Source organism: Fomitiporia mediterranea (genome assembly GCF_000271605.1).
Source record: "Fomitiporia mediterranea MF3/22 unplaced genomic scaffold FOMMEscaffold_2, whole genome shotgun sequence".
Classification (NCBI taxonomy): Eukaryota; Fungi; Basidiomycota; class Agaricomycetes; order Hymenochaetales; family Hymenochaetaceae; genus Fomitiporia; species Fomitiporia mediterranea.
The window spans coordinates 4,192,262-4,217,891 of record NW_006760387.1 but is presented as its reverse complement, the minus strand read 5'-3'; the positions used below and the strand labels follow the sequence as shown (position 1 = coordinate 4,217,891).

The window sequence follows — 25,630 nt, the reverse complement described above, 5'->3', positions numbered from 1 at the left end:
CATTGTAACAATCTAAACTCTGCTTTCCAAAAATCTATCCTGAGCAGCTTTATCCAGCATAGCATTATAGATTTGCCATACTTGAGAATTTTTAAATGACTATGACTAATTTACATCAAACAGTTTGATGAAGGCACCACAGCTTTGCAACCATGTTCCATTATATTCAGACTTAAAAGGTGCCATTACTGCTTGCAAAAGAGGGCAACCCATCACAAGCATCTCTGCACAACTATGTGTAAATCAAAGGAGGAGGACTGAGATCACTCACATCAGTTAAGTGGAAAGGATGCTGTTGGTGTGTTAAGGTTGCAAATATCCCTAAACAATAGGAAATATTCTTCTGTAGGTTTGTGTGCTGCTCAGGATAATACTAAGAGTAAGTCACACTAGTAGGGGTTTAGTGGACTCTGCTCATAGTGTGTAGGTGTCAATACAAGTTGACTGTGTGGATGTTCAAATATGAGCTTCATTGTTCATAGATTAAAGTATTATATACTATGTACTATCAGATGTCTCAGATGTATGTCTCAGAAGACATGTCTCAGTAATAGCATATATTTGTAAGACATTTGCATGATTTGAGACATATGATGTATTTATCCAAAATGAATGTTAACAGATGTGAAAAAATTTGTCACTGAAGGATTTGTGAAACTGCCACACATTCAGAAGGGATTTCTTAGAAAAATTAACAGTGTGCTCAAAACAATAGGAGAGTAAGGAGACAGTAAATATAGAAAGCAATTGCTAGCAATCTGTCAGAAAGTTGCAGAATGTGATGTTACAAGTATAGACAGTATAGACCTTGGCTATTAGAAGGGATGTACAAAAGTATTTAAAGAAGAAAATGAGAAATTTAAGGTGTTGAAGGAAAAGGCAGAGAAGGTGAATTGACAACGTGTTTTGTAGGCAGTAACGTCTTCATACATTACAAGTAGGAGTCATGATGCTCAGACACAAGAGTCAATAGTAATAGAATAATATTCTATCAGACTTGAAATTTGAAAACCAGTCTATGATCCGGCAAATACTGATAGCACTGGGATATGATGACTAGCATCAAAGTACACATAAAATAGTACTCATGTATACTCTGTATTTGTTTTAAGCTTACTATGTCCCTTGTATTTGCATCTCGCATTTTAACAGCATTCAGTTGTAGTAACTATAGGAGAGGCACAAGCTACCTCAAATGTAATGACTCGCATTATGCAATATTATTTGGCCAATACCGCTGTAGAATCCTGAGGCCCGGAACTTTCAATAATTAGGTCTAATTTTGCATCAATCTCATTGCTCTGAGTGTGTCAAATTTGCAGCCATACTTGTGCCTATAATAACTTTCAAAATGTAATACAGCAGGTAAGAAGAAACCTCCAATCACCAGGCATTGAATACAATTATGAGTAAACCAGAAGGACACTATGATAACCCACCTCAAAAGCTGTTGAAAGACGAGCTGAAGGATCTTACCAGGTCATACACAGCTATTCAATGTATTCAGAGACAGATTTTAGAAAGAATTGATAAGGAACTTGGAACAGTTGCACAAGGAAACGAGGAATATTCAAGCCAATTGCAAGGACTTCGTCAGGAAGTGGCGGAACAGGATACGAAAAGGGTAGATACCAGTGTATGGAAGGACAATATGACAACCTTTCTTGGTGCACAAAAATCGCTAAATAAATGTTTTCTAAAATCTCTGGATGAATCGAAACCAAAGACAAAGACAAAGGAAGAAAAGTGACTCAGAGGACACATGTTGTACTATAGATCACTTTGTGCACTAAATGTAGAAATTGTGTTATTCAGACGAGATACAATACTAATTATGAAGTGAGCGTCTGTTGGATGAACAGTATCAGTTGTGTTGCTTGTGAGATTAGTTCCTGCGCAGACAGTAAACCTGATAGAATTATAAGAAACAGCAATGTCGAAACTTGTAAACAATACGGCCCAGGTACAAGACTTACAATTTACTTACAGGGGTGTTTGCCAATATCTACTGATAGCTGACTAAGATTCTTCGAAGAAAGCATAACATAACATAACATACCGTTTTGTTGAGTATCAGATTGTGGGATGCAAGTATTGATGACTGATGCTGAAGAATGTTCTATTGAGAGAATAAACGACATAACAGCAAAACCTTATAATATAAAGACACATGCCTGTATACTTAGTGCATGCGGTAAGCTGGTTGACAGGATTGACAAGTGCTTGAACCCAAAGAAGATATAATGTGGACACCTGGTTAAGCCAGAGAAGTATGCGTAAATTTTGACTGTCCTTAAAGTATTTGACGGAGTTCTGTGTATTTTGTGTACATTGATCTTCATAAATTGCTCGGTCGATAAGAATCACCCGCACAAAGAGATTTTCAAGACGACTACAGGCTTCAGAGATTTAAACCTAGGATAAATTAAATGGCAATTTTCTTTGAAGTTAATTACACGCCGAGTGCTAAGGGATGCAAGGACTTGGGTGTTCTAAGTGATTGCCAGAGCTCAGAGACCGATACCTAACGACGACTTTTGTCTATATATTTACCATCGATTAGTAGTACACAGGATCATCCGAAGAAACGGAGATATAGGACTTTCGATCGGTCCGATTTTCGTTTCTTCGAGGTCAAATATTTGAAATAGACAAAGCCAATGGAATCTGACGTAATAGATCGTTGCAGTCTGACGACAGACAACTGAAATGCAAAGATGTAGATGCATATCCGTCGATTCCAACAGATCCGAGATCAATAGCGAGCATAAGCCTAAGTGGAAGTAAACGCTATTTTTGAAGGATCAAGAACAAAGTGAGATGATGTGCAGAAGAGACGGATATAATGATGCCGAAAGGAAAGGAACAAGGCGCGGGAAAGCCGCGAGAGCGTGACCTCGCTCGCGTCCAGCTTTGCCACCACTTTCCTCTCATTGACGTCCATCCCGTCCGACCCCCGGAGCGCTCACCGCACATCTCACCACAGTGCTCGTCGTCGGCATGGATGTCGACAGCGATATTGGTCCATTAGGGACCGGAGACCAGCATGTAAACGCACAAGCTGGCCCGTCGTCGCAGCCGGTGGTTCCGGTCGTCTTTCTTCCACCACGGGGTACGTTCCTTTGCCCTGTCAGATACTTTTTCGCTGACAGATATATCGATATTCTTTTCAATCCAAGGTCCATCGCCGCGAAAGCCGCCTTTAGAGAGCACTCAGGACCTCATTTTGCGTTTCCAGCTATTACGTGCGTACGATAAATACGTTCGGCCATACGCGCATCCAGCAAGCAGTTCCGGGTCCCAATCATCCTCGACGAATCCAATCAGCCCCGTCAAGCTAGTTGGTTTCGTGAACAATGCGTCCACGCCAGGAGCCTTGGACAAGGGGAAAGGTCGAGAGGTACCGCTCCCTGCGGTTGCGTCCACTCCCATGGGCGCTGCAACTCCAGGAGTAGACGGTGGAGATGGAGATGACGGAGAAGAGGACGGAGCCAAAGGGGACAAGAAGCAGAAGAATAGCTACAGACATCTTATTAAGGGGATTCCAGGTACGCAGCACAGTATGAAGAATTACAGCGTGAGGCTGCCTTTGCTGATTCCTGGATACCCCCAGGCAAACATTCTACTAAAAAGGACGACTATCTACAGACCATGATGCTTGTTCCTCCGAAACAACGCATGGACATATCAAAATTTGATACCAGAACTCAACGGGATGCATTCGCGGTTAACTTAGATGGGCTCAAGGGGGTACGTATGTGGCGTTTGGTATAAATTTATGGTTCTGACGATCGCCAAAGTGGAATATCAATGCTCTTGTCGCGGAATCCGCACAAGCACGAGAAGACAGGAAGAAACGGGTTTGTCGATCCGTTAATATTTCCTGCTCTAGTGTTGATTCTTTCTACAGAAAGAACTCAAAAAGCTTGCAAAAGCGCAAGCACAAGCGGCTCAGGCTGGAATTTCTCTTTCTGGTCCATTATCAGCTGTGCCAACTTCTGCCGCCCCCACTCCTGGCGTTCGTCAGCCACAGACTCCTGCGTCGGTTGGGGTTGGGACACCGCGACCACAAGGTCCTGGACCGGGTCCGCCAGGGCATGCTACAACTCCTAGTCAGACATCAGGATTCGGACCACCACGATCGGCGACGCCAAATCCACGTCCTGGGATCGTTGGGAAGAAACGAGAACTTGACGATGATGGGATTCAAAACGGGAATATCCCGGCAAAGCGCCCGCCGCCTGGTAGTGGAGGCTCAAAACCTGGTGTACCCCGGCCAGCCAAGAGACCTCGAACGGTACGTCTAAAAGTGGTTACTAAGTGCATCCTTGAAAGTCCTTCTGACTTTACTTTCTAGGACGGGACACCGCATCAAATGAGCTTACCTTCGATACCGCAGCAACAACCGACACCACAGGGCGTCTGACACGTCGATTCCATTATGGTCGAGTTTTATTCTGGGCGTTCGTTTAATTGCCTTTTTTTCCGCCCTGCACTGCCCTTTTTGGCACCATGATATTGTTTACAATTACATTTCTCCGATGGGATTATTCGTGTTAATACCCATTAGAATTTCGACAACGTTCTCGCACGCACGTTTGACGGTGTCATCATCCTTACTGCAATACACTTTTACACGACTACGCTCGCCAACTCGCCAATGTACCTGACATGTTCATCCTTACCAATACTACTCAATTCAGATGTACCATCTGCTTACTGACTAACGTACTACGCTAAGTTTTAAAGTCGTTGCCAGTCTATTCGGGCTTCCATTTGTCATACGGTGGGAATATTAATAACCGTTTGGCCTTGGGTTCCTGCTTCCAAAAATATTGCAATTCCACGGCTTCCTTTATGCACCGACTTTCTATTTCTACCCCACATAATACAAGAAAGATCGGATTTGACTCCTTTGCTATGCAGCTAGAGAGGAAATCAGTGTAGATTGTGGTGCTCCATCTTTTAATAAACACAAATCAAATCAAAATGCTGATGCACTTTCATTTCCATTTTTAGTAGCTAGATTAGGTGTACCAAAAGGTCCACCAGTATACATTGTAAAACTAACAAAGCCAATGTTAGTCCATCTATACTAAATAGCAATACTTTTCTGTGAATTTGTGTGTAAAAATTGAGAAGAGGGATGTTTAAAAATCAGATATTATTCTTTAGTATTTCCCTAAAGCTTCATTCTTCATCTCAACACTCAAAGCTCTGTCTGTGTCAAATACAGTAGTAAGTAGTAACACATTAGCATAGTAAACATATTATAACATAATGTACAATCATATTTACTTTATATTTTGGAGCTTATTCTGATACAGCTCTCTGATTGGTCAATAAAAGTACGGCTCACAATATGTTTGTCATACTTGCAATGAATTGCCTGCTGTGTAGGTAATTGAAGGTCTACAGAATCAATCAGACACGTGCCGCATTTGGAGCTGTCAGCAACCAATTCTCAAGCCCGTCACTTAGTCTTGACAATCATGCCTGATACAGACAGCGAGTTTGAATCGGGAGAGGAACAGGAAGAGTATGATGAACGTCGATCTCTGCAAGCAGTATGGCCGTGGCAGGACAAGTCAGAGTCAAGAGGGAAGACCAGAGGGCAGTCTGAGCACTCAGAGCAATGGGCACGGGCCAAGAAGGTAAGCGCACTGGCTTGCATGCACTTTCTTCTGTTCAATTTTACTGATGCATCATAGCGGGTGTCCTGTGCGATCAGAAGCACACTTGGAATTAGTTTGGATGCACCTCATGATTACCCAGAAATGAACGCCGAGGTTCTCAGTTTCTCCCCTGCTCCTGGCTTAGAGGAAGCGGGTCGCGTATTATTGACCATTTGGGACTCTCTGCAACACGTAGAGGTAAGTACAACACTCAAGTTATGCAAAAACTGTGCTCAAATGTTTTAGACAAATAGACTTGCCTGTCTACGGCTAACAGAACGCTGCGCTGATATCCTACTGTCCATTCGTGAAGAGATATTTGAAGCTGGTGATCAAGTCGGCGAAGGGTTGACAGTTCCGATACAGAAACTTGTCTTGTAAGACCTGCTTTTCTCTCCAGGGCCTGGTACTTATAAGGCTCAACGTTCTTTTTCAAGGGCATTTAAAGCTGTGCGGATTCTTCTCGAAAAGCAGGCTCATAAGCCTTCCCTTAAACGCTTTTTGGAGCGAGATGATGTATTACGCGGTATCAGTCGCTGCGACGCCGCCTTGAGTGATGCTCTAAGTTTATTTTCGGTATTTGATTGTATTCGGACCTTTTAGTAGCCCAATTCAGCTGACTGTTGTGCGTAGCTATCAATTCAAATACGGACGCTACGCGAGCTACAAGTCGCAGCGACACAACGGAGGGTTGATACCGAGACTCTTATTGCGTCGCTTGTGCCGCAGCTATCGGAACCTGACATCGACGCTGCTCCAAATAAAAAATCAATTGAACTCGCTCAGGAACCCAATTGGACAATTACTCGGTAGGAACCTCTTATCAGAGTCCAAGATAAATTGACTGAATTGTGGTCTAGCTATGAAGTCAATCTACAGTCGAAGCTCGGTTCTGGGTATTTTTCTGAGGTGCACCGTGCTCGCTGGAGGGAACAGACAGTTGCAGTAAAGATTCTCACGCTAACAACGCCATGGAATTTTTTTATCAGTGAGATGGCCGCCTGGTGGAGGCTTCGGCATCCCAATGTAGTTCGCCTGCTTGGCGCGAACTCCGCAAAATCTGACCCACCATGGTTTCTTGTTAGCCCGTTCATGAAGAACGGAAATCTCATTGACTACATGCGCTCCTCTGAGCAGTTGATAGATGGTCCATTTGAGCAGAGAGCGATGCATGAGATTGCAAAAGGCATGGAGTACCTTCACCAACAAGGTGTGATCCATGGAGCCCTGAAGGTAAAATTGAACAAGTAAGGTAAAGTACAAAAACTATGCTAAGTCAAGAGGATTGTAGGGAACGAATGTGCTGATCGACGACGATGGGCGTTGTGTCTTGTCGGATTTTGGCCAGAGCGAAATGAAGAGTGAAGTTTATCGTTTAAGCAGCACTCCTCCACGTAAGTACTTCATACACCGGATAATATACAATCTCACGTCAGATTACAGGCGGGGCTCTGCGGTGGCGAGCACCGGAGATAATTGATGAAAGTTTCCCTGACAAAGTCACGCGTCAAGTTGATGTGTATGCATATGCGATTGTCTGTGTGGAGATCCTGGGCCATGGTACTCTACCGTGGGGTGATGTAAACGATGACACATACAGGCGTCTTGTGGTCGGTGCGACTGAGTCCTCCTGCCTTAACGCTGGCTTGATTGTCTTATAATGTCAAATAGAAGAGGACAAGCGACCATCTATTGCATTCCCAAATGCATCGAAAAGCATTCTGGCAATCATCGACTTGTGCTGGCAGCGGGACCCTTCCATTAGGCCAACTTTCCAGGATATCGTTTGCGAGATTGAGAATCCAGGTTCAAGTAAAATATTTAGAGGGAAAGCCAAGCTCATCGACGACGATTCCGAACGGAATCAGTCGCAGGATGGACCTGACAGCACACTCCAGAGGACATTGGCAAAACTGACTCATCTTGATCTAACCGGTCGCGTCCAGTACAATACCACTGTTATGCATGCAAACGGGGGCTATTGTGATGTATTTGTCGGCACTATTCCTACTCTACCTCATGAAGGTCCATCCGATAAATCAGCTCTCATATTAACATCGAAGGTTGCCGTCAAGCGAATGCGTATTCACATATATAAGGAACGGGACTTCGACAAGGTACAAGCCTGTATTTACCAAATCCGTGGCGTGTTCATGACCTCTATATTTGACATTAGCTTTTCGCAAAAGAGTTATATGTATGGTCAAAGCTTAAACACCCGAATATCTTACCGCTTCGAGGATTCGCACTGGAAGGAGCCTACCCGCTTGTAATTTCAGAGTGGATGGAAAATGGGACACTACGAGAGTATTTGCAAGTCCACCCGAATTGTAATGCCGAGCCTATGGTAATCTCACCTTAGCAGCTCTTACTTTCCGTTCTTATTTTATGTGTTTGAACTAGATAGTCGGGATTGCCAAAGGTTTAGACTACTTGCATGGATTGGGTATTATACATGGTGATCTTAAAGCAGTAGGTTTAATTAAGTCTTCTGCAAAATTTGACATCAGCTGATTGATTTTGAGGATAATGTACTGATTAGCAGTCATGGGGAGCCGCTTATCTGCGATTTTGGCATTTCAAAAATGCTATCCGCTTCTCTTACTATAGCAGCAGCAAGTTCGGGAGGGATGAAGGGATCCTTACGGTGGATGGCATATGAACTCTTCGACTTGTCCAGCAATGGACAACTTACTAAAGAATCAGATATTTGGGCATTTGGCATGACTGTCTATGTAAGTTGCCCATTAGACTGGTTTCTATTGAAAATGACAAAAATGTTACAAAATTATCAGGAAGTGCTTTCACGAGAACTGCCATACGCTCGTTTCAGAAATGACATGCAGGTGATGCATGCTATCATAAAGCATGTCTTACCTTCTTGTCCTGCTGGATATGATAGTTGGTCACATTTCTTAAAAACCATGTGGAAAATTTGTGAAAGTTGTTGGATATTACCTCCGGAGAATCGAATAACTATAATAGGTATAACAAACTTTTTGCACTCATCGGGATATACGAACGCCATCACCGGCAGCACTGGTGAGTATCAGTCCTGAATTTTTGTAAAGCAAGAGAGCCTGACAATAAAGAGATCTAGAAAGTGGACATGATGCAATCCCCCTGTCTGGTAGTGGAGCCTCAAAACCTGATATACCTTAGCTGGTTAAGAGACCTCGAGCAGTACGCCTTACAGTAGTCACTGATCACGCGCCTGAAGGTTTTGACATTGCTTTCTAGGACGAGATGCCGTAGCACAAGTCGATATCTCTGGACGTCTGAGACTTTCATCCACTATGGGCGACTTTTCACTCTGGCGCCAGTTAATCTATTCACCCCTTCCACCCCCTTTTAGACATTATGGTATTGTTTAGATTTCTCCGATTGGATTATTTATGTTAACACTCGATAGAGTTTCGATGGCTTTTCCAAGCTTACGTCTGCCGATTGATCATACTTACTGCAACACACGGTTACACAATCAAGCTCGCCAATATATCTGACATGGCCATCTTTGCAAAATATAATTCAGGTTTACCAACTACTTACTGGTTAGTGTAATCCTACACGACGTTTCAAGCTGTTCTAAGCCCACTAATAGTTTCGCTCTGTCGTCTAATGCAAACATATGTCCTATTTGCGTCTCTTACTTCAGTCATATTGTAGCGCCACAAGCTTACAACACAGTTTTATATTTTTGTAAATCAAGCAGTGTAAAGAAATATGGGTCCTTTGCATTATGACTAGAATAAAACGAGTGAATTTCACTGCAACTACATATAAGTACAGTATCTCATGAGGCAGTACCATTTGTTACGTTTGATTTTATCTTATTTTCACTATACATGCTCACCTTATAGCTTATTTGCAGTATATACTGCATATATACATCCCACTCATCACGATTGATCTGTCAATACTCATATCTGGAATCCGAATGGCTATTCATTATACAAAGCGAGAGAGTAATTCATTCTCCTGGAATAACGTTAGTATTGCTCAAGTATTGTTGTTAATATAAATCATTGCATTTCATTTCTGCCATTATCTATCTAGTTATTATCTGGTTAACTGTGCTTTATCATAACAAACGTTTCCTTATCAATTCGACAAGAATGCAATCAAATCTTGTACAACTCCTTCCAGACTCTTTCTAGCTTCTTGTGTATTACCTCCGTATTCAGCACGATAGTCAATGGTGCCATCTGAGTGGGCATCAAATTTAGTCAAAAGCAATGCATTTGCTTTATTACATTGAAAGGTGCAGTCAGGATAAGAGTGTCTCGTTATACAGAACAACTTACTCCTGTCCTCTGTCTGTTGAGAAATTTGCAACAACTGGTTTCTCAATTCTTGAGATAAGCTTGACCAGTTGTTCTTCATTACTGTAGTGAAGTTGTCTTTTGCAGATGGCATTATAGTGGTAGTTAAGCGTTGGTTGTCTGTTTCTCTTGAATGTGTATTTGAGTGATGAATTTCAATGTCGTTTTTTTCTGCTCTTTATATACTGCACGACTCTGTATTTTTAATCACAATCCTTATTTTTAAAACAAAGTCCTGTTGCTCTATTTCTGACAGCTATGCTTTGCCATACAGGGATTCAATCAATGCTATTGCTCAGAGAGGTATGAAATTTCGGAACAACACTATAGTATAGTAACTTTGAAGTGTTTCATAAATGATCATGAGATGCTATCAGTGTGCGAAACATGCGGCATTCATCTCAGAGTTGATGTAATCTCAAATATCGTACACAAAGAGGTTGGTTATTCATATTCATAATCAAGATCTTAGAGAAAACCGACGGCTGACACGCAGTAGTTTCAGCTTGAGTAGCAATACGAGTATATCCCTTGTCTAGGAGTACGTGAATTCTAATAATTGAGCAATCTAGTACGGTATCACGTCCCATAATCCCAGTCGGAAGTACTAAGCAACCCACTTCTCTCACGCTGTCTATATAAAGAAAGGGATTATACCTTATAAAAAGACCCAAATCTCTGCGAAAATAGTTCTGCAGACAATTAATACAAACAAGGAGTAAACTAGTTTATTTGCATTGCTTAACTTGCATTTCAAGTCAAGTGTGAAACGTATCGGATTCTGCAGACATCACCGCCACAGTTTACTTGATTAAAAGTGTGCAAAGAATGCCGAATTAAATACTACTTCGTAGAACGTTGCTAGTCTGTAGAATCTAGTGTTGCAGTTAGTGACCTGATTCCAATTCTATGGGAAGCTCTTACAGCTTGGTAATTAACAACACTGTGGCACATAACTACATTATTTCAAATAATATAGTAATACTATAGTGTGTATGCAATATTTCCTTATTTCACACTGTGCAAAGCTGGAATTACCAGGGAGATAGTGACTAGTTGGCTCAGTCTGCGATCCCTGCACACGACATAGCCACGAGAAACACCACCTTCTCTTCTAATACCAAATGTCTTCAATTATGACAATGTGCTCTTCAGTTGGAGACATGCATATGGTGGAAAGGGAACTAATTATTACTATGCAGCTTGCTGATGTGAAGCCTGCACTGAACAAGTACACCTTCTCCATAAGGAGATAGATTTGATTAACTGAAGAAGGTTTTCCGAAATCTTGATTTACAGGAATAGCTAAGGCATATCCCCACATAATTGACGTTTAGGCAGATAGTGTTTGGCTTGCGGGAGTAAAAATACTGCATCTATTCGTGGACTGGTAGTGCAAATAGCACTAGGCTAGAATTTTTCAAATTGGAACCTTAGTATACGGGAATATCTATTCTGTGGTACTTGATCAATAGTGGTTACTAAATGAAAATGTCCGAGCCGCTAAGCATATTCGCCACGTAAGCTCACCTAGTCTTGTGTGGTATAGTACTCATGCCGTAACATTATAGAGTGCGGAAATTTTGTGGCGTTTACTGGTATTGTGACTAACAATAGTTATATGTTTCACAATATGCGAGGCTAGTTCAGAGACCAATAGGGAATGGGAGACCTGCCTAGTACGCTCCAAATTCATAACGTTGGTGAGATTGGCGGAAGTGCTCGTTTCAGTCTTGCCCTTTCCTTTGTTCATATCTTTCACAAGTCCACGCACTGGTAACAGAAACGCACGTCCAAATTGAAGCGAGCATTTCGATGTTATGCATTAAAGGTTAATGATTTATGCTCTGGGGCGGATGATGGTGCAGCGACGTACGGGAGGTTTTTCTAGAATCAGGAACGAGTTATCTTCAGTGCTGCCTCATTTAAGAGTTACATCACCAAATCGAACACGAAAATGTATTGGAATTTACTGCTAAGACATATATTTTTTACATATTGTGGATCCTTATATTCGCTTATAAAGTCTACATGTAAATATATTGCCTTGTCAGACTCTGCACGTTTTGGTGATGTAATTTAAATACTAGAGAGCCAATTAAAGGATAAAATCCGTCCCATCCCCGGTATTGGTGAGTTATACCGCAAGGATAAAAGAGAAACTGAGCGCCCCCAAGCTTTCCTTGAATTCAAGATGAATTAGGAGGTGTCTCTGCTGTGTTCATTCAGATGAAGAAGACCCGAGTTTCCATTCCTGCAGTGTTGCATCGATCATGTCACGTGATTTTATACGCTTCTTCGATGTGCTCGCGTCAGCGGCGGGCTTCTTGCATGAGCGATGTGTACCTGCTCGCAACCACGAGTCAATTCCATTGCTAAGTTGGGTCGCTATGAATTGGTACAAGTTGCGAAGGTAATATATAAAACGCCATATCCAAAAGAAAAGTTGTGCGAAAACTAATGCATCACATTGAACTCATGTAGGATTCTTACCCCTGACGAGAGCGCAGGGTCAGCGAGGCCAGAGTTCACTGTGCGGCCAGACTGAAGTTTCATCTGTAAATAGACATGTCTCAAACATCTGTCCTTGTAGATTCGTGCAGTGGTCATTGGGTTGGCAATCGGATGTTTGCTTTGCTTTACCAACTTGTATTTCGGGTTGCAGACGGGATGGATAAGCATGTAAGTTCAGTTACACTTGCAGATATCCGACCATTTGCTAAGGACCCATGCCTCTTAATTATTACTGAACGTATAGGATGTCACTTCAATCTGCTTTACTAGGATACCTCTTCTCACTACTGCTCCCGACGCCCATTTCGCCGCAAGAGAACGTGGTGCTGCAGACTACTGCTGTCGCCACTGGTACCGTGCGTTATGATCTTATTCACGTGCTTCCTCTGTTGCAACTGGAGTGAATATACTACAGATGCCATTAGCAGCAGGATTTGTTGGGATATTGCCGGCATTAGCAGTCCTGGATCCTGAGAAGGATGGTGCTTCGCCACTTGTCTTAACTTGGCCGAAAGCGGTTTTATGGTCTTGCGCAGTGGCATTCTTTGGGTATTGTCCTTTGTTAAATCTGATTCATTCTACGCTTGACTGGTATCTATCAAACTAGTGTTTTTCTTTCGCCTCCTATTCGTAAACAAGTGGTGAGCATTGCTGACTTGGTTAAGCTCAGGGAGAGTGAAGTTCATTTAATTGATGACATGTCCACAGATAATTGAGGAGCAATTGGCTTTTCCGTCGGGGACGGCTACGGCTCAACTCATATCTGTTCTTCATGATATACGTCCAGAAATGAATAGATCTGAGGATTCTCTACGCCATAGACGGGGTTATAGAGTGATTGATACCAATGATGAAGAGGTCCCCGATGCCTCTGATGTTAACGAAATCGAAGAGGAGCAAAACCAAGAAGAGCGAGACGCGGTAAGGAGAGATGGCTGGGTAGCCTTGGGGAGTAGTTTTATTGCCTCTGCGCTAATGACTGCACGTAGTTTCTCAATATTATTGTTCATCAGATCACTTACCTTCGTATGTTGCAGCTATTCGCCTACTTTTTCCCTGTCTTGTTTGCGATCCCATTGTTCGGCAGTAATTTGGCACAGAACTGGTTGTGGACATTTACACCGAGTCTGTCCTACGTTGGTCAAGGCGTGATTATGGGATTCCCTACAGCACTTAGCATGAACTTGGTATGGTAGTGGTAGAATTTTGGCGGTTTCATTGTTGTTGACCGGATATCCACTAGGGAATGGTAGTCGGATGGGCGGTGCTTTCCCCACTCTCGAAGTACAAAGGCTGGGCACCCGGTCCAGTAGGAGATATGACTACCGGTGCGCGCGGATGGATTCTTTGGACCGCGTTGGCCATTATGGTTTCGGACAGTTTTGTGTCCTTGCTTCCCATCGTGCGCGAGTTCTTCCTCAAGTCTTCCGCAGCCCTCGGGAAGCGGGAAGGATTCGTGAGGCTTCCGCGCACGCCGCCTACCCCTGCTTTCCCCGCAATACCGCCAGAGGAAGTCGCCCATACGTATGAAGAGGGTTCAAAGGATACGGAGACATCCGACCGCCTTGTACCTAGGAGATGGGTCGTGTGCGGCCTTCTCATGTCCGTCGTGCTTGGAACGATGCTCGTTTGGGTCGTATTTGGTGCAGAGGGCATCATGCCGTGGGCGACTATAATAGGTTTCCTGATGGGAGGTCTGCTCAGTTTGCTCGGGTATGCTATCCTTGTTTAATCAATCGTGACCCAAAAAGTTGTTGAACAGTGTGAAACTGAACTTTCATTAGCGTGCGCGCTTTAGGCGAAACTGATCTGAATCCTGTCAGCGGCCTGGGGAAGATCAGTCAGCTACTATTCGCATTCATCCAGCCCGGTAATGTGGTCGCCAATATCATTGCTGGCGGTGTTGCAGAAGCAGGTGCTCAGCAGTAAGTCCGTTCTGGGCTCGAAGTTGTGCTGAACACTTCTATTGACGTGTCTTTAAACAGAGCCGGGGACCTCATGCAGGATCTCAAGACAGGCCATCTTCTTCGCGCATCTCCGCGAGCACAGTTTCACGGCCAACTCATTGGTTCAGGGGTCAGCATCGTGGTCACTGCGACAGCATACAGTCTGTATACGCGCGCGTACCCGATTCCTGGACCCACCTTTCCAGCGCCAACTGCCTATGTCTGGCTTAGTCTCGCTCGACTTCTCAGTAAGTCTTCAATCTTATGGAACCAGTCGTGTCAACACATGTTATTGATGCGGGTCTACCCGAAGGGAATGGCCACCTACCTGAACAAAGCGGGAACTTCATGCTTGGTTTCGCCCTTCTATTTGCGGTGACCTCGTTCTTTAAGACGTATAGGAGAACAGGAGCACACATGCGGTGGCTTCCATCTGGAGTTGCATTCGCGATTGGATTTCTCAATACGCCAGCTTTTAGTATTGCACGGCTCATGGGTGGTATACTCGAGTTGCTCTATCACCGACGGCTTGCTGCGCGTGCTCGTGCCGAGGGAAAGGATCCAAGCAGTGTTAGCGATATTCGTTTGATCGTCGTCGCCAGTGGGTTTGTACTTGGCGAGGGAGTGATCAGTGTGGTGTCGCTTGTATTACGGACATGTGGAGTTGGAGTTGCAAGCTGCTGGGGTTGCATACCTGGGACCTGCGCAGGTTGTCCGGCTTCTGCCTAGCCCCATACCTTCATTTGCACAAGTGCACTTATTCTTCTAGATTTTGCGCTTTTTTTGTCCCTTAGATTGCAATTTGTATAGCCTCTGTGTATATTTGCCTCTTGCTATTGTTAATGCTCTCAGTTGAGTATCTGCCATTTGCTCATTTGCTAAGCTCAAACTCCACTGACGACATCCGCTCAATCTCCTTTTCAGATTCAAATGATCAGCCGGCAGAAAAACCGCTTCGATAGTAGTCCTCGAAATGCCTGATCTTCATACATCCCGCCCGCCCGCCGGGAACGAAATCGTTACGTTCTTATACATTGACTCTTTAACGCACCTTTTAGAGTGACAAACTGGATCGTCGGTGTTATAACCTTACACTTTTCGACCCACCGCCCATGTCCCCGTCAGACGTCGCCTGATCCTCTTCATTCTTCTTGATTGATTTTCGCAACGTGGCCTCGAATCGGGCCGTCTATAGCCAGTGATTCTCGCTCCCTCAACAGCAATGACCTCAAAGAAAAATGAAACGTCGAAAGCTTCAATGTCAAGGGGTTTCCCGTTTTAGTTTGCCGACGATCACACATACGATGTCCCGCAAGAAAATGAACTGCGATTTCTGCAACGTTCGTTCGCATAGAAACGGATTCCAGAAAATCCCACCTTCCTATTCTAGGTGACTCTTTTGGGTGTAACGAGAGTCTGGCTCATAGTTGAACCTTCATCTCGGTACGTGTCGAATACGATCAACGGAGCACAAAACGACACATCTTCTCAGTGAAGAGAGAATACAAGAGCTTACTTATTAATTGCGTTATCGATACTCGACTCAAGCTGAAGAATGCCGGATAAACAGTGTGGTCTAAAGGAATCCATTTCGCTTTCAATACAAGCTTCCTTTGCTTGTATGAAGTTGCTTCTCAGCGCATGTCATGGGAGACTTGGCCCAAGCCGATACTTTGTGACACGGAAAGACGGATAGGCTCTCCTTATCGACGTAGACTGTGTGGTGGTCTACTACATCGAGCTATCCTTAAAGGATGGCTCGCGTGCGTTCCTGTAACTTATTGATTTGTGTCCCACGACTGTTGAGGTCTGGAACTCCACCTGGACTCAACTTCGTCACTGATGATGCCTCTCCATGTTTTAGGGTTGCATCAAGGGGACGTCGGGGAGCGGTCCTTTGGTGCCTTTACGGAAGTGGAATCTCACGCTGGCGACGCGTGTTGCGGAAGCACCTGCGATCGGTGTGTCCGCCCCAGTTTCGGTACCTCATCTCACAATGTGGGTGCACATATGCTCCGCGACCTCGTGCAGACATGTGCGGCGTGACCTCAGGTTTCTCAACGAGAAAATGATGCTTGTACGCTCACAATAGTGTACATTTCATACATCGCGATCGTTGTACGGCAAAGCGTGTCATGAGAAGTTCATGTGTTGAATGATTTTTTTTTCCCTAGCTCCTTCTGTTGGCTTCCTTTTCAACGGCAGAGCTCGGTCCGAGTATCAATCAGAGGCTTGCCGCGCATTCATTTAATAATTGAAGTCGGTCATTCTCTCACAGTGTGTGAGTAGGCCCTCTTCCTAATATCTTTTATCGTGGAAGTACATCTTCCTTTTACTCACCGCGCTGGCCGCGCTCCACCTGCCGTCCATACTAAAGCCTCTTCAATGAACATGCGAAGCTTGTACGTTTGTATCAGGGTCCTCACCTCAAATAGACTTCTCGAAGGAGGAACTCAACCTTTTTTACATATTGGAGTTTGAGGTTGACCTGGCGTGTGCCCCACGCGGGTTAATCGTCAATCGTCTGATCGGCGGAGGATCGCGATGATCAGTTGTCTTGCTGTTCTGGTGTGTTCAGACGAGTTGTATTCGTGCAACTGAAGGCACAGGGCCAGATTATCTGGATTATCAGGACTATATCACGAGCATTTGGAGGAATAATCAGATACAACGGTCAATTTTGGCATTGCTTCGGGACGGAGGAATAACCGTTCTAAAAGCTCCGCTTTCCCCGCTCCGATAGAACCACTTTCACTTTGCCCGCGAAGATGAATTGGTGAGTCAATTGTATTCTTTTTAGTTTTCATTCCTTCTGAAGTCGCAATATGTACAGTGACAGAATCATAAGCGAAGCACGTGTAATTACGAAACCCCTATCAACCGGATGAAGATGATACAAGGAAATACATTGTGGCGTTAGGTGTACCGCAAGGACAACTTGACCTATATTAAGTTCACTTTTTAGCCCTGCGGCAAGGAGGTTTAGGTAAGAAACGGTTGTTTTTGCAGTGTTGAGAGGTACACTTACACAGGGACGTAAGAACAAGCCAAATTGCGACGAACGCAGTTAGAACAGATATTTCGGCCGTCGCACTTCAGCTTCCGACCTGTGATTTACGAGGAATGCAACTATGTTAGCAACAGTAAAGAAGTTCGTCTCGCGCGAAACTAACCTCGACAAAATTGACAAGCAACTGGAGTTCGCCGCGGCACTCTCACGACTTGCTCATCTGAGTCATAGTCGTAATCGTTCGTGTTCTGTGGTTGGGACGACTGTGCGAGGCGGCGAGAATATTCGTTACTCGTAGGTGCCCACATTATGTTGTGAGAAGTGGTGAATACCTCGGCGGGGTTCGACATTGTTTGTTATAATATGGGCTTTGGAGGCTAAGTGAACTTTCTCGATGAAGCTAGATCTTTTGCTCTTGCTGAAGATGGGCTTTGCAGGCATCGTATTTATACGATTTCGGGACATAATATCGGGACTTTCAGGATTGAATATTATCGGTGTTCTATGCACAAGTTTCTCTGTATCAGGGTTCAGCTACAATAACGGGAATAGGGCTCCGACCTAGACCGAGCACTCGCTTCTGTGTTCAAGGGTCGCCACGCTGACGGTAGGATTCATCCGTGTTTCAACGGTATCAATATGTGGGAAATCTTGCTTTGTGTATCCAGAGTGCCGCTGACCTTGTCCGTTGAATTCTACCCGCCCGCTTGTCCGCCGGAGAAGAACTTCTACGGGAAAAGAGCCAGACGGACATAAAATGTGAACAGGTGACTAAAGTGAAAACGAGGCAAAGTGTGCCGAAGGTAAAACCCTATGAAAAAAGGGATGGTGGGACACGAAGAAACACGAAACCACCGAACACCACCACCAGTTGGTAATTTTCTTTTCTTTTCTCTTATTTTGGAACATCGTTTGCCGTACCCGGAGAACCAATTCTTTGCACGTTGTCTTGCCGTTTTTTTACTTTTTCTTCTCGCGTTTACGCCTCAAAGACTGACCCATTTGAATAGCTTTTCATATCCTAGCCTTCTATCTGAGATAACACGCATCCATACTAACACGTTTGATCAGCAACCCCTTCTTTTCAGAAAGGTAAAAGCTAGCGACGGGGGTTACGCCTTCAACCTTGCTGCAAACAAGAGGCTACTGAATTTGTATGGGAGTCGCGTCCTTCGGATCAACCTTAAAGCGAATATGGACGTTTGAGCGATTTCATCTTGGATGGAAATGGTACATCGATTATTAAAAGAAAAGGGGGCACCGCAGCGCAATAGAAACGTTAGTTAGGAGTCCGAGATCGGGATACACGCGAACAACTATCTTGCCAAAACGGACGGCGGTACGAGCCCTGTGTGTCTGTATTGCCTTTGCGTCATTGCAACGAGTACTGAAGAACTCCGGACGTATTTATGTCCACTTGAACTCGGAACCATTGCAAGATGCCCAGATGTATGTGCATGTCTGCCGATTGCATTGAGAATGGATGTGGACGGTCTGCCGCGCAAGAACAGTAAAAGAAGGTCCGTTCACGTTTCCGCAATTTCCACGTAAAAGTGCAGTGAAACTTCCTTTCGATTCCACGTCTCTCTCGTTTAAAGTTGAGAAGAGTGAGAAAGAAGGAAGAAATCATTTTTGCAAGTCCGCGTTTGCTCACTCCAAGACCCCGCGCACACGGATAAACACACGCTCTGCACTGTGCGACTTAAAGGGGAGGCCGATTGCTTGCTCACGCCGCATATGTGATCGGATATGCTTGATTGAGGTCGCAAGATAAGGAGAGGACTGGCGTTCGTTTATGTCAGGCTTGTGTTCTTGTTGGAGTGCTTGCGGGTTCTTCGGACACGTTATTCACCCTTTTCTACTCTTATGGGGATCCGCGATCTCTCTTGAGTCACTAAGCATTTTAACATTTGATTGTGAGACTCGAAGCTTTGAGCGGCTCGGCATGGGATGTCTGGAAACGTGCAACCGCGAGCTAGAGATCTTCACGGTCGAACTGTATGGGATAACAGATAAACAATCAAAACATATCCCGACCTCATGGCGGTTATAGGTTAATTTAGGCAAACGGTTCCGGGAACTTGGTCTGATGAACTACTCGTCGTCCTGGACTAAAGGAACGGCTCGAGCGCCTGCGGAAGAATCTCAGCGATGGCCGGACCACTCGGCGGTTCAATAGATTGGTAATACTATCGAAGAGATAGTTAGCAGCGGGCAGGGCACACACGATACCGTAAAGCACTCACGTCTCCCCACCATGGTCCCGCAGCCCACCAGGAAGCGCCAATCCAGACCCCGGACTGTTGCATGGCGCATAGGGCACCCTGTACTGCCGAAATGCAGTCCGCTGATGGTGGTACAAGCACCGGGTGTACTCAGTCAGCGACCAACATCTCCAGAGTATCCGCAGGGCGGAAGAAATGCGCACGCACCGTTAGACCCTGCGCCTATTTCGCCGAGGAAGCCTTTCAGGTTGTTTTGTTGCAGCCACGTTGTCGCGTCGGCGATACGCTCAGCACCGATAGTCGAAGATACACACGTCGGAGAGGTTCCCGAACCGTCCGAGTCAAGATACTGATGCATCTCTAATATAATAGGTGAGCATGAGGGGGTCCACGCTCTGCAAAGCAAATGTTCCGACACTCACCTATGGCGGTGTTATTATTGGGATCGCTGATCGCTCCGAAAACATCACTGTTTCCCGAGGTCGTCCACGCTTTAAAAAAGTCAATTAGTCTTCAGCCATACTCCAAAGTTGCACACAGCGGGAACTCCCAAGGAGAGCACATGTTCCCGGCTACAATGCGAGATGAATACCTACTCCACGCTCCGGTCCAACTGAGAGTACGAAATATATTAGATCGGTGACGAGAGTGGGAGAAGAAATGGAAGATATACCTTGTGCCCTCAGCGAGGATGAGTTGGCTCGTCGCGCCAGAAGCCCGGATTCCGTTTATCGCAGCTTGGTTCTGTGTATGCTCTCCTGTCACGATGGTCAACTGATGTGAATCTCTAAAACAATACTCACAAGATCGAAAACTGTGGATGCTGGAATGCTGTTCGGTTCATTCATAACGTCGAAAATAACATTGTTGTCCGATTGCTACGCAAATTACAAGTCATAAGTCGAGGAATGGCGATCTGAACGGAACAAAAATTCACGAATTCGGAAGCCAAGTTGGTCCAGACTGGAAGAACAATGTTTAAAACTCTTAAATTGCCACCCTCGGAGTGAATGCTTACAGGTCTGGAAACTACAAGGAGGTATCAGGGTCATTAATGAAAATTCACGATTAAATTGCAGATAATCAAGTACTCACTCAGAGGTACTCGAGATGGTCTGGCCATTGTAGACCATGAAGTTGTGCGCTTTTAGTAAGGACAATTGCGTGAGTCCGATTCATAATACGAGGAGGTAAAGAGAGATTAACTCGATTACTCACGATCAACGACCGCAAAGGCGCCCTTTCCGGTGATGTAACTGACGATCTTGAAAAAGAAGTTAGGAAGACCCGAGAAAACACGAGACAGGGGACGAAGTCTATACCGTCTTCAATCCCTGCAGGTACGTGGCGTCGAAGGAACCCGTAATTCCACTCGCAGGGGGAACAAGTCGCTCCATCAAGAACGGGATACGGAAAGTGTTGAACCCCGCATTGACAAAGTACTAATTGGCAACCCGGGTAATTAGCATTTATTTCAGGCTGAAGGGAAGTGAGGACAAAAGGGATATCGAGAGCGAAAGGGGGGTAAAACTTGCGAGAAGTTCGAAATATAACGTACATCAATGCTAGACGGTGAAGGCCATGTGTAGTCCGTGCCCAATGTGCCAGGAATCACGGTGTTCCCAAACTCAGCGCCAGACTCGTTAACGCCGAAGAACTCAAATTTCTGGCTGTTAGGGCAGTTTACGTCTAATGAAACGGGCGAGGTTGAGGTTGATGTCTTCGACGGTGTTGTGGATGTCGCGGAAGTGCCGGTGCTTGCCTGATCCTGTGGAACCGCGATTCCGAGCGCCGCGCGCGCTTGCAGAAGGGCTACTGCGGAGGCGACCGCGATCGTCAGCTTCATGTCGTCTTGATCCTATTGTCCTCGAGACTAAGGAAACCGTCACCTTAGAGAAATGGGTTAAATACTCAGCACTCGGAGGAGCCTCGTTAACGTGCACCGACAAAAGTCCACACTAAACATCGTGGACCATAATCCATACGCAGAGGGAGATGGAGTGCCGAGCACAATATGAGTTGCTCAAGAGGACATTCACCGACGATATGCCAGCAGAACAGAGCACACAGAGACAGATTCTCCGATAGCGGGGCGATCGAAGAAAATTCGAAATTGCTCCCGCTCTTGGTAGACGGATCAAAGTAACACGAGACTTTGAAGAGATTTGCATAATAAGCTAGAATACGCCGCTTCGACTGCCAGCGTGTCATATGCTTCAAGGCCGCCGACAGAACCCAGTGCAGGACCTCGGAAATGACGAAAGCAGTCTTATGTTTTTCCGCAGAGACAATATGTAGCGAATGTCAGGACAAAATATCGGAAACATACGCTGCATACTTTGTGATGATGAAGGTGGCAACAAAGAAAGGGGCACTCCCCTTACCCTGACAAGGCATATTTCCTCTTTTGGCAACCTGTTACAAATCATCTGAACAAACTCATTCAACAGGCGGTGAATGTAGTATCGTAGATGTGCTTCACCAATATGACAACTGTCATGTCATGTCAGGGTGGTTTTAATATCTCTGTCAAGTCTTAGGCCGATTTATCCACGGTTTTTTGTACCACTCCTCTGGAAAACTGTCACCGAGGTCCCTACAACAAAAACACACATATCAGGTATATAAGTTACCTGCATCATGTATGGGAACCGATGCGAACTCGCGGGGACTTACAATTTTAATCTTATTTGCCTTTGATAAAGATTCCATATTGCAGGGACAACAAGGTTACAATGCATGCCCATTCTACGTTCTATAATAGAATACACGAAGGATTAAGAAAAAATAGCCAAAGAAGGCACCACAGTAGACAACGTGCCGTAGATTCTATCTAGTTTACACATTACGCGACCGAACTCATGTCGGCTACCTGATACGCCTCTATATGCTCCCGTAGACTAGGGCACCAGATGAGGAAGTAGCAGCACCTCTGCTGGGACTGCCATTTGGAAGACTAGCGCCACTGAGATCCTTACTTACGCGCGAGCGGCCTCTCTCAACCTCAGGGCCATCCCACGGATATCCGTACTTCTTCCTGACACGCGCCTGTTTCCTCATTTCCGCGGCAGAGCGGAGCGGATGTACCTGCACGAGAAGTAAGAGTGATACAGCAAGAATGGAGGCCGCGAGCACGAAGATGCCCTTTGGGAATTGCGCGACGGTCGTGCTGTACACAAGGCCGAACAGCAAGGGCTATAAGCGAGGGTTGACGAAGAAACGAAGGAGGTTTTGTCAGTAAGCAGCTATGTCGCTTAATCGAGGATAGCGGTAGAACGTACGCCCAGAATCATCTGGCCCGTTGCCTGGAGCACTGCAAGTGCACCGAAGAGACTACCTGTAGCCGCGGCTCCAGCGGGCTTCGCTACACCAAGGCGCTCATCTTCCGCGGCCTCCGTTTGCATCACGCATAGCGAAAGGCTTTGCATACTCGGAACGACGCCCGATCCAAAGCTACTAAGCACTGTGAACCCGACAAACGCAGCCTGCGCCGCAGCCGTCGAGGATGTGCTGGAAAGCGAGACCAGCGTATGCGAAAGCACATCTATTGCGTAAGAAAGTTGCGTGATGCGAAGGTCGAACTTCATCTCCGCGATGAGCTGTGCCTTCGTTGGCTTCGGCTTCTTATTGCCAGCGGTGCCCTGCTGCTGTGTTGAAGTCTTCTTCGGCTTCGGCTTGCAGCACGAAATAATGACTGCAAGCAAGGGGGAAATAGTGAGGGAAAACCATACTCCGAAGAATTCGGTACGTACAGGGCATGACGAACAGCAGGTGGACTGCCCTGGCGCCTCCCACGAATGTAATGTAGTAACTCAACTATCGGGATCAAACAAAGGGACCAAGAGGAGGTAAAATTCTATCAGCAGGAGTTTCTAGAAGGAAAAGAAGGCCTGGGCCGAACCTGTTCCGCTTCCCATGCAAAAACATGTTCCGCATACAGGTACTTAAGCTGGAAGATACCCTGCCATATTATGAATGAATTCAATTCTGCCGATTACCGAAAGAATTCGTTCTCGCTCACAGACGAAAGCAAATACCCAAAAAACGCAAGTGCTAGAAGCGTCATATTCCAGTCCCTTCCATTTGGCCGAATCTTCGGTGCGAATACGACCAAGGGCATGAACAACCCCTTCATAACCGACAGAATGCCGCCGCAGTAATTTTTTGAAGCCTCGCGATGGTCTTCTGATTCATCTATGACAAGGGGATCCAGATCAGTTCCTGCGGCACGTTTCTTCTTGCCCAAACTCTCTGGGAATACAAAGAGTGACAAAAGCAAGTTCGTGAAGGAGAAGCACACGGCGAGCCAGAAAACAGGCGTCACTGTCCGTCCCTCACTCGCGGATTCGAATCGAAGAAGAGGCAGCAGGAATGCAGGAGGATGTGTGATTACCCAAGCACCCAGCATCGGACCGAGTGCAAATCCAAAATAAAAGACGCCCATGAAACGCGAGAAGATGTGTGCACGTGAGCCGTCAGAGGTACAGTCAGAAATGTATGCAGATGTTCCACTTTGCAGAGTCGTCCAACCACCCAAGAGTCCCTCAAGGATAGGAGAAATGACCAGCAACTTGTGTCCGTGAGCGGCGAGCGGCGACCGCGGGAGCGAGACGAGTACAAAGAATACATCGGTTAAGAGCAATCCCATTGTAGCAGCAGCAAGCACGCGGGTGCGACCGTGACGTTCGCCAAAGTGACCCCACCAACCGGTAGTTAGAGCAGATAGGAGTCCCATAGTTGTTGTCATGATAGTCTGTAGCCGCGCGGCATAGGACTGAACAGCAGGATCGGATAAACAACGTTTGGAAGGGACACGCAGAGGGTCCTCATCACCGGTATCATCATCATCATTACCATCTTCGTTCGTCTCGGATGTCCGAAGAAATATAGTGTCAAAGGTCCCGGCTCTGGAAAGATCCAGCGGAGATGGGGTTAAGGACAGTCCGAGCGTACTCGTGCTGTGGTTGTAATGTGGATGTCCATAAGTTGCGTAGCAAGCTAATTGAGTGAAGACCTCCACACGAGGCGCAATAGTCATCCCCCGCTGTACACCGTTGGAGTGAGTAAAGCAGTATGCAAGTAACGAACGGACATTGGAAGTACCGAAATGGAAGCCAAAACGGCAAAAGGTACAATCCTGCATGTTAAAATTTCTATTTCAACTTCTTATCGCACAAGCAACTGCAATTCGAACAATAATCACCACATAGGTCTGGGGCGGTAGAACGGCTTCTTACACTCCTTCCTGCGGTCCTCGCTGTCCAGCAGCGGTTGACTTTCACCCATGTCCGTATGCCCGTCGACCGGTCCTTCTTCCAGGAACGACATTGCGGGACCGATAAGGCGTGAACGGGACGGAGAAGTCGGTAGACTCGGCGATAGAATAGGATCATTAGCGATAATGTCGAGCGACGGCCGCCTCACAAGGTCGTGCGACGACTGCGACATGGTGGACGGAGCAGAGAGAGGCGCCAGACGACAAGCACAGTCTGCTTATGTATCAAAGTCGTGCATATCTCACGACGGATGCTAAGTGCGGTATGATGACGCGCGCTGTAAGCGCCGTTTGGGCGTGTTACCGAGATCAGAACCGAGGTCAACTAGCGTCCATTTCTTGCTTTCCATCTTCATGTCCAACATACCTAATGAACCAGTTTATGCCATCTTCGTGCTGTGGTCGTGCTACCATATGGCTACACCGTCATAAAATGCGAATGGAAATGGGTATTTTCGTGATTACAATCGACGGTCTGAGCTGGCTTATTTTAGTGATCCACGTCTATCTACCAACGGAACCAAATCTCTCTCGCCACGCAGAGTCAACCACTTCTAGAGTGCTACATGTCATTTCCTACTCGAAACCAAGCAAGACTCCTAAAAGTAAGTCTAAGGCTTTTGAGCTGATTTATCTCCACTTTCAAACAAAGCGCGTCAAGCA

At 45.6% G+C, this 25,630-nt stretch overlaps 7 protein-coding genes across 7 annotated transcripts; 4 read left to right on the top strand and 3 right to left on the bottom strand.

Moving 5' to 3' along the window:
* Positions 1-2,951: 2,951 nt before the first annotated feature.
* Positions 2,952-4,952, top strand: FOMMEDRAFT_138779 (uncharacterized protein). Its single transcript, XM_007263315.1, has 6 exons — positions 2,952-3,112; positions 3,180-3,548; positions 3,614-3,750; positions 3,801-3,860; positions 3,911-4,297; positions 4,358-4,952. Exons 1-6 carry the CDS (start codon positions 3,001-3,003, stop codon positions 4,424-4,426), a joined length of 1,134 nt encoding a protein of 377 aa, XP_007263377.1. The 5' UTR covers positions 2,952-3,000; the 3' UTR covers positions 4,427-4,952.
* Positions 4,953-5,541: 589 nt separating this feature from the next.
* On the top strand, positions 5,542-9,038 carry FOMMEDRAFT_118229 (kinase-like protein). Its single transcript, XM_007263314.1, has 15 exons — positions 5,542-5,654; positions 5,712-5,873; positions 5,922-6,052; positions 6,113-6,251; positions 6,309-6,484; positions 6,536-6,908; positions 6,967-7,069; positions 7,119-7,289; positions 7,347-7,792; positions 7,852-8,022; positions 8,079-8,147; positions 8,201-8,410; positions 8,471-8,717; positions 8,776-8,858; positions 8,916-9,038. Exons 2-14 carry the CDS (start codon positions 5,778-5,780, stop codon positions 8,835-8,837), a joined length of 2,394 nt encoding a protein of 797 aa, XP_007263376.1. The 5' UTR covers positions 5,542-5,654; positions 5,712-5,777; the 3' UTR covers positions 8,838-8,858; positions 8,916-9,038.
* A 3,305-nt stretch (positions 9,039-12,343) lies between these two features.
* On the top strand, positions 12,344-15,503 carry FOMMEDRAFT_17593 (oligopeptide transporter). Its single transcript, XM_007263313.1, has 13 exons — positions 12,344-12,410; positions 12,482-12,530; positions 12,591-12,679; positions 12,756-12,867; positions 12,927-13,060; positions 13,119-13,152; positions 13,220-13,492; positions 13,549-13,698; positions 13,755-14,224; positions 14,296-14,436; positions 14,497-14,705; positions 14,771-15,308; positions 15,382-15,503. The coding sequence occupies exons 1-12, from the start codon at positions 12,388-12,390 to the stop codon at positions 15,184-15,186; spliced, it is 2,100 nt and encodes a 699-aa protein (XP_007263375.1). The 5' UTR covers positions 12,344-12,387; the 3' UTR covers positions 15,187-15,308; positions 15,382-15,503.
* Positions 15,504-16,098: 595 nt separating this feature from the next.
* Positions 16,099-16,715, top strand: FOMMEDRAFT_152468 (uncharacterized protein; the record flags this gene model as incomplete). The annotated part of the gene is made up of 3 exons (XM_007263312.1): positions 16,099-16,230; positions 16,322-16,534; positions 16,632-16,715. 3 exons carry the CDS (start codon positions 16,099-16,101, stop codon positions 16,713-16,715), a joined length of 429 nt encoding a protein of 142 aa, XP_007263374.1.
* A 766-nt stretch (positions 16,716-17,481) lies between these two features.
* FOMMEDRAFT_76105 (uncharacterized protein) lies at positions 17,482-17,775 on the bottom strand (the record flags this gene model as incomplete). Its single annotated transcript, XM_007263311.1, has 2 exons — positions 17,482-17,564; positions 17,631-17,775. 2 exons carry the CDS (start codon positions 17,773-17,775, stop codon positions 17,482-17,484), a joined length of 228 nt encoding a protein of 75 aa, XP_007263373.1.
* Positions 17,776-19,194: 1,419 nt separating this feature from the next.
* FOMMEDRAFT_118222 (glycoside hydrolase) lies at positions 19,195-21,819 on the bottom strand. Its single transcript, XM_007263310.1, has 13 exons — positions 21,251-21,819; positions 21,015-21,134; positions 20,911-20,956; positions 20,788-20,836; positions 20,711-20,721; positions 20,630-20,655; positions 20,496-20,570; positions 20,366-20,436; positions 20,289-20,305; positions 20,115-20,183; positions 19,900-20,052; positions 19,714-19,814; positions 19,195-19,656 (listed from the first exon to the last, which is right to left on the bottom strand). The coding sequence occupies exons 1-13, from the start codon at positions 21,536-21,538 to the stop codon at positions 19,579-19,581; spliced, it is 1,104 nt and encodes a 367-aa protein (XP_007263372.1). The 5' UTR covers positions 21,539-21,819; the 3' UTR covers positions 19,195-19,578.
* Positions 21,820-22,575: 756 nt separating this feature from the next.
* On the bottom strand, positions 22,576-24,978 carry FOMMEDRAFT_76626 (MFS general substrate transporter; the record flags this gene model as incomplete). The annotated part of the gene is made up of 7 exons (XM_007263309.1): positions 22,576-22,887; positions 22,974-23,386; positions 23,445-23,508; positions 23,594-23,653; positions 23,714-24,736; positions 24,796-24,829; positions 24,896-24,978. The coding sequence occupies 7 exons, from the start codon at positions 24,976-24,978 to the stop codon at positions 22,576-22,578; spliced, it is 1,989 nt and encodes a 662-aa protein (XP_007263371.1).
* Between the last annotated feature and the right edge of the window lie 652 nt (positions 24,979-25,630).

Coding starts and splice junctions, on each gene's coding strand:
- FOMMEDRAFT_138779 (XM_007263315.1), top strand. CDS start 3,001: ATGGATGTCGACAGCGATATTGGTCCATTAGGGACCGGAGACCAGCAT. Junction 3,549..3,613: donor TCTTATTAAGGGGATTCCAG/GTACGCAGCACA, acceptor GGATACCCCCAG/GCAAACATTCTACTAAAAAG. Junction 3,861..3,910: donor GAGAAGACAGGAAGAAACGG/GTTTGTCGATCC, acceptor TTCTTTCTACAG/AAAGAACTCAAAAAGCTTGC.
- FOMMEDRAFT_118229 (XM_007263314.1), top strand. CDS start 5,778: ATGAACGCCGAGGTTCTCAGTTTCTCCCCTGCTCCTGGCTTAGAGGAA. Junction 6,252..6,308: donor ATGCTCTAAGTTTATTTTCG/GTATTTGATTGT, acceptor TGTTGTGCGTAG/CTATCAATTCAAATACGGAC. Junction 8,411..8,470: donor CATTTGGCATGACTGTCTAT/GTAAGTTGCCCA, acceptor CAAAATTATCAG/GAAGTGCTTTCACGAGAACT.
- FOMMEDRAFT_17593 (XM_007263313.1), top strand. CDS start 12,388: ATGAATTGGTACAAGTTGCGAAG. Junction 13,061..13,118: donor TGCGCAGTGGCATTCTTTGG/GTATTGTCCTTT, acceptor CTATCAAACTAG/TGTTTTTCTTTCGCCTCCTA. Junction 13,493..13,548: donor TTGCCTCTGCGCTAATGACT/GCACGTAGTTTC, acceptor CGTATGTTGCAG/CTATTCGCCTACTTTTTCCC.
- FOMMEDRAFT_118222 (XM_007263310.1), bottom strand. CDS start 21,538: ATGAAGCTGACGATCGCGGTCGCCTCCGCAGTAGCCCTTCTGCAAGCG. Junction 20,837..20,910: donor CGCCTTTGCGGTCGTTGATC/GTGAGTAATCGA, acceptor CCTTACTAAAAG/CGCACAACTTCATGGTCTAC. Junction 19,657..19,713: donor CGGGACCATGGTGGGGAGAC/GTGAGTGCTTTA, acceptor TCTCTTCGATAG/TATTACCAATCTATTGAACC.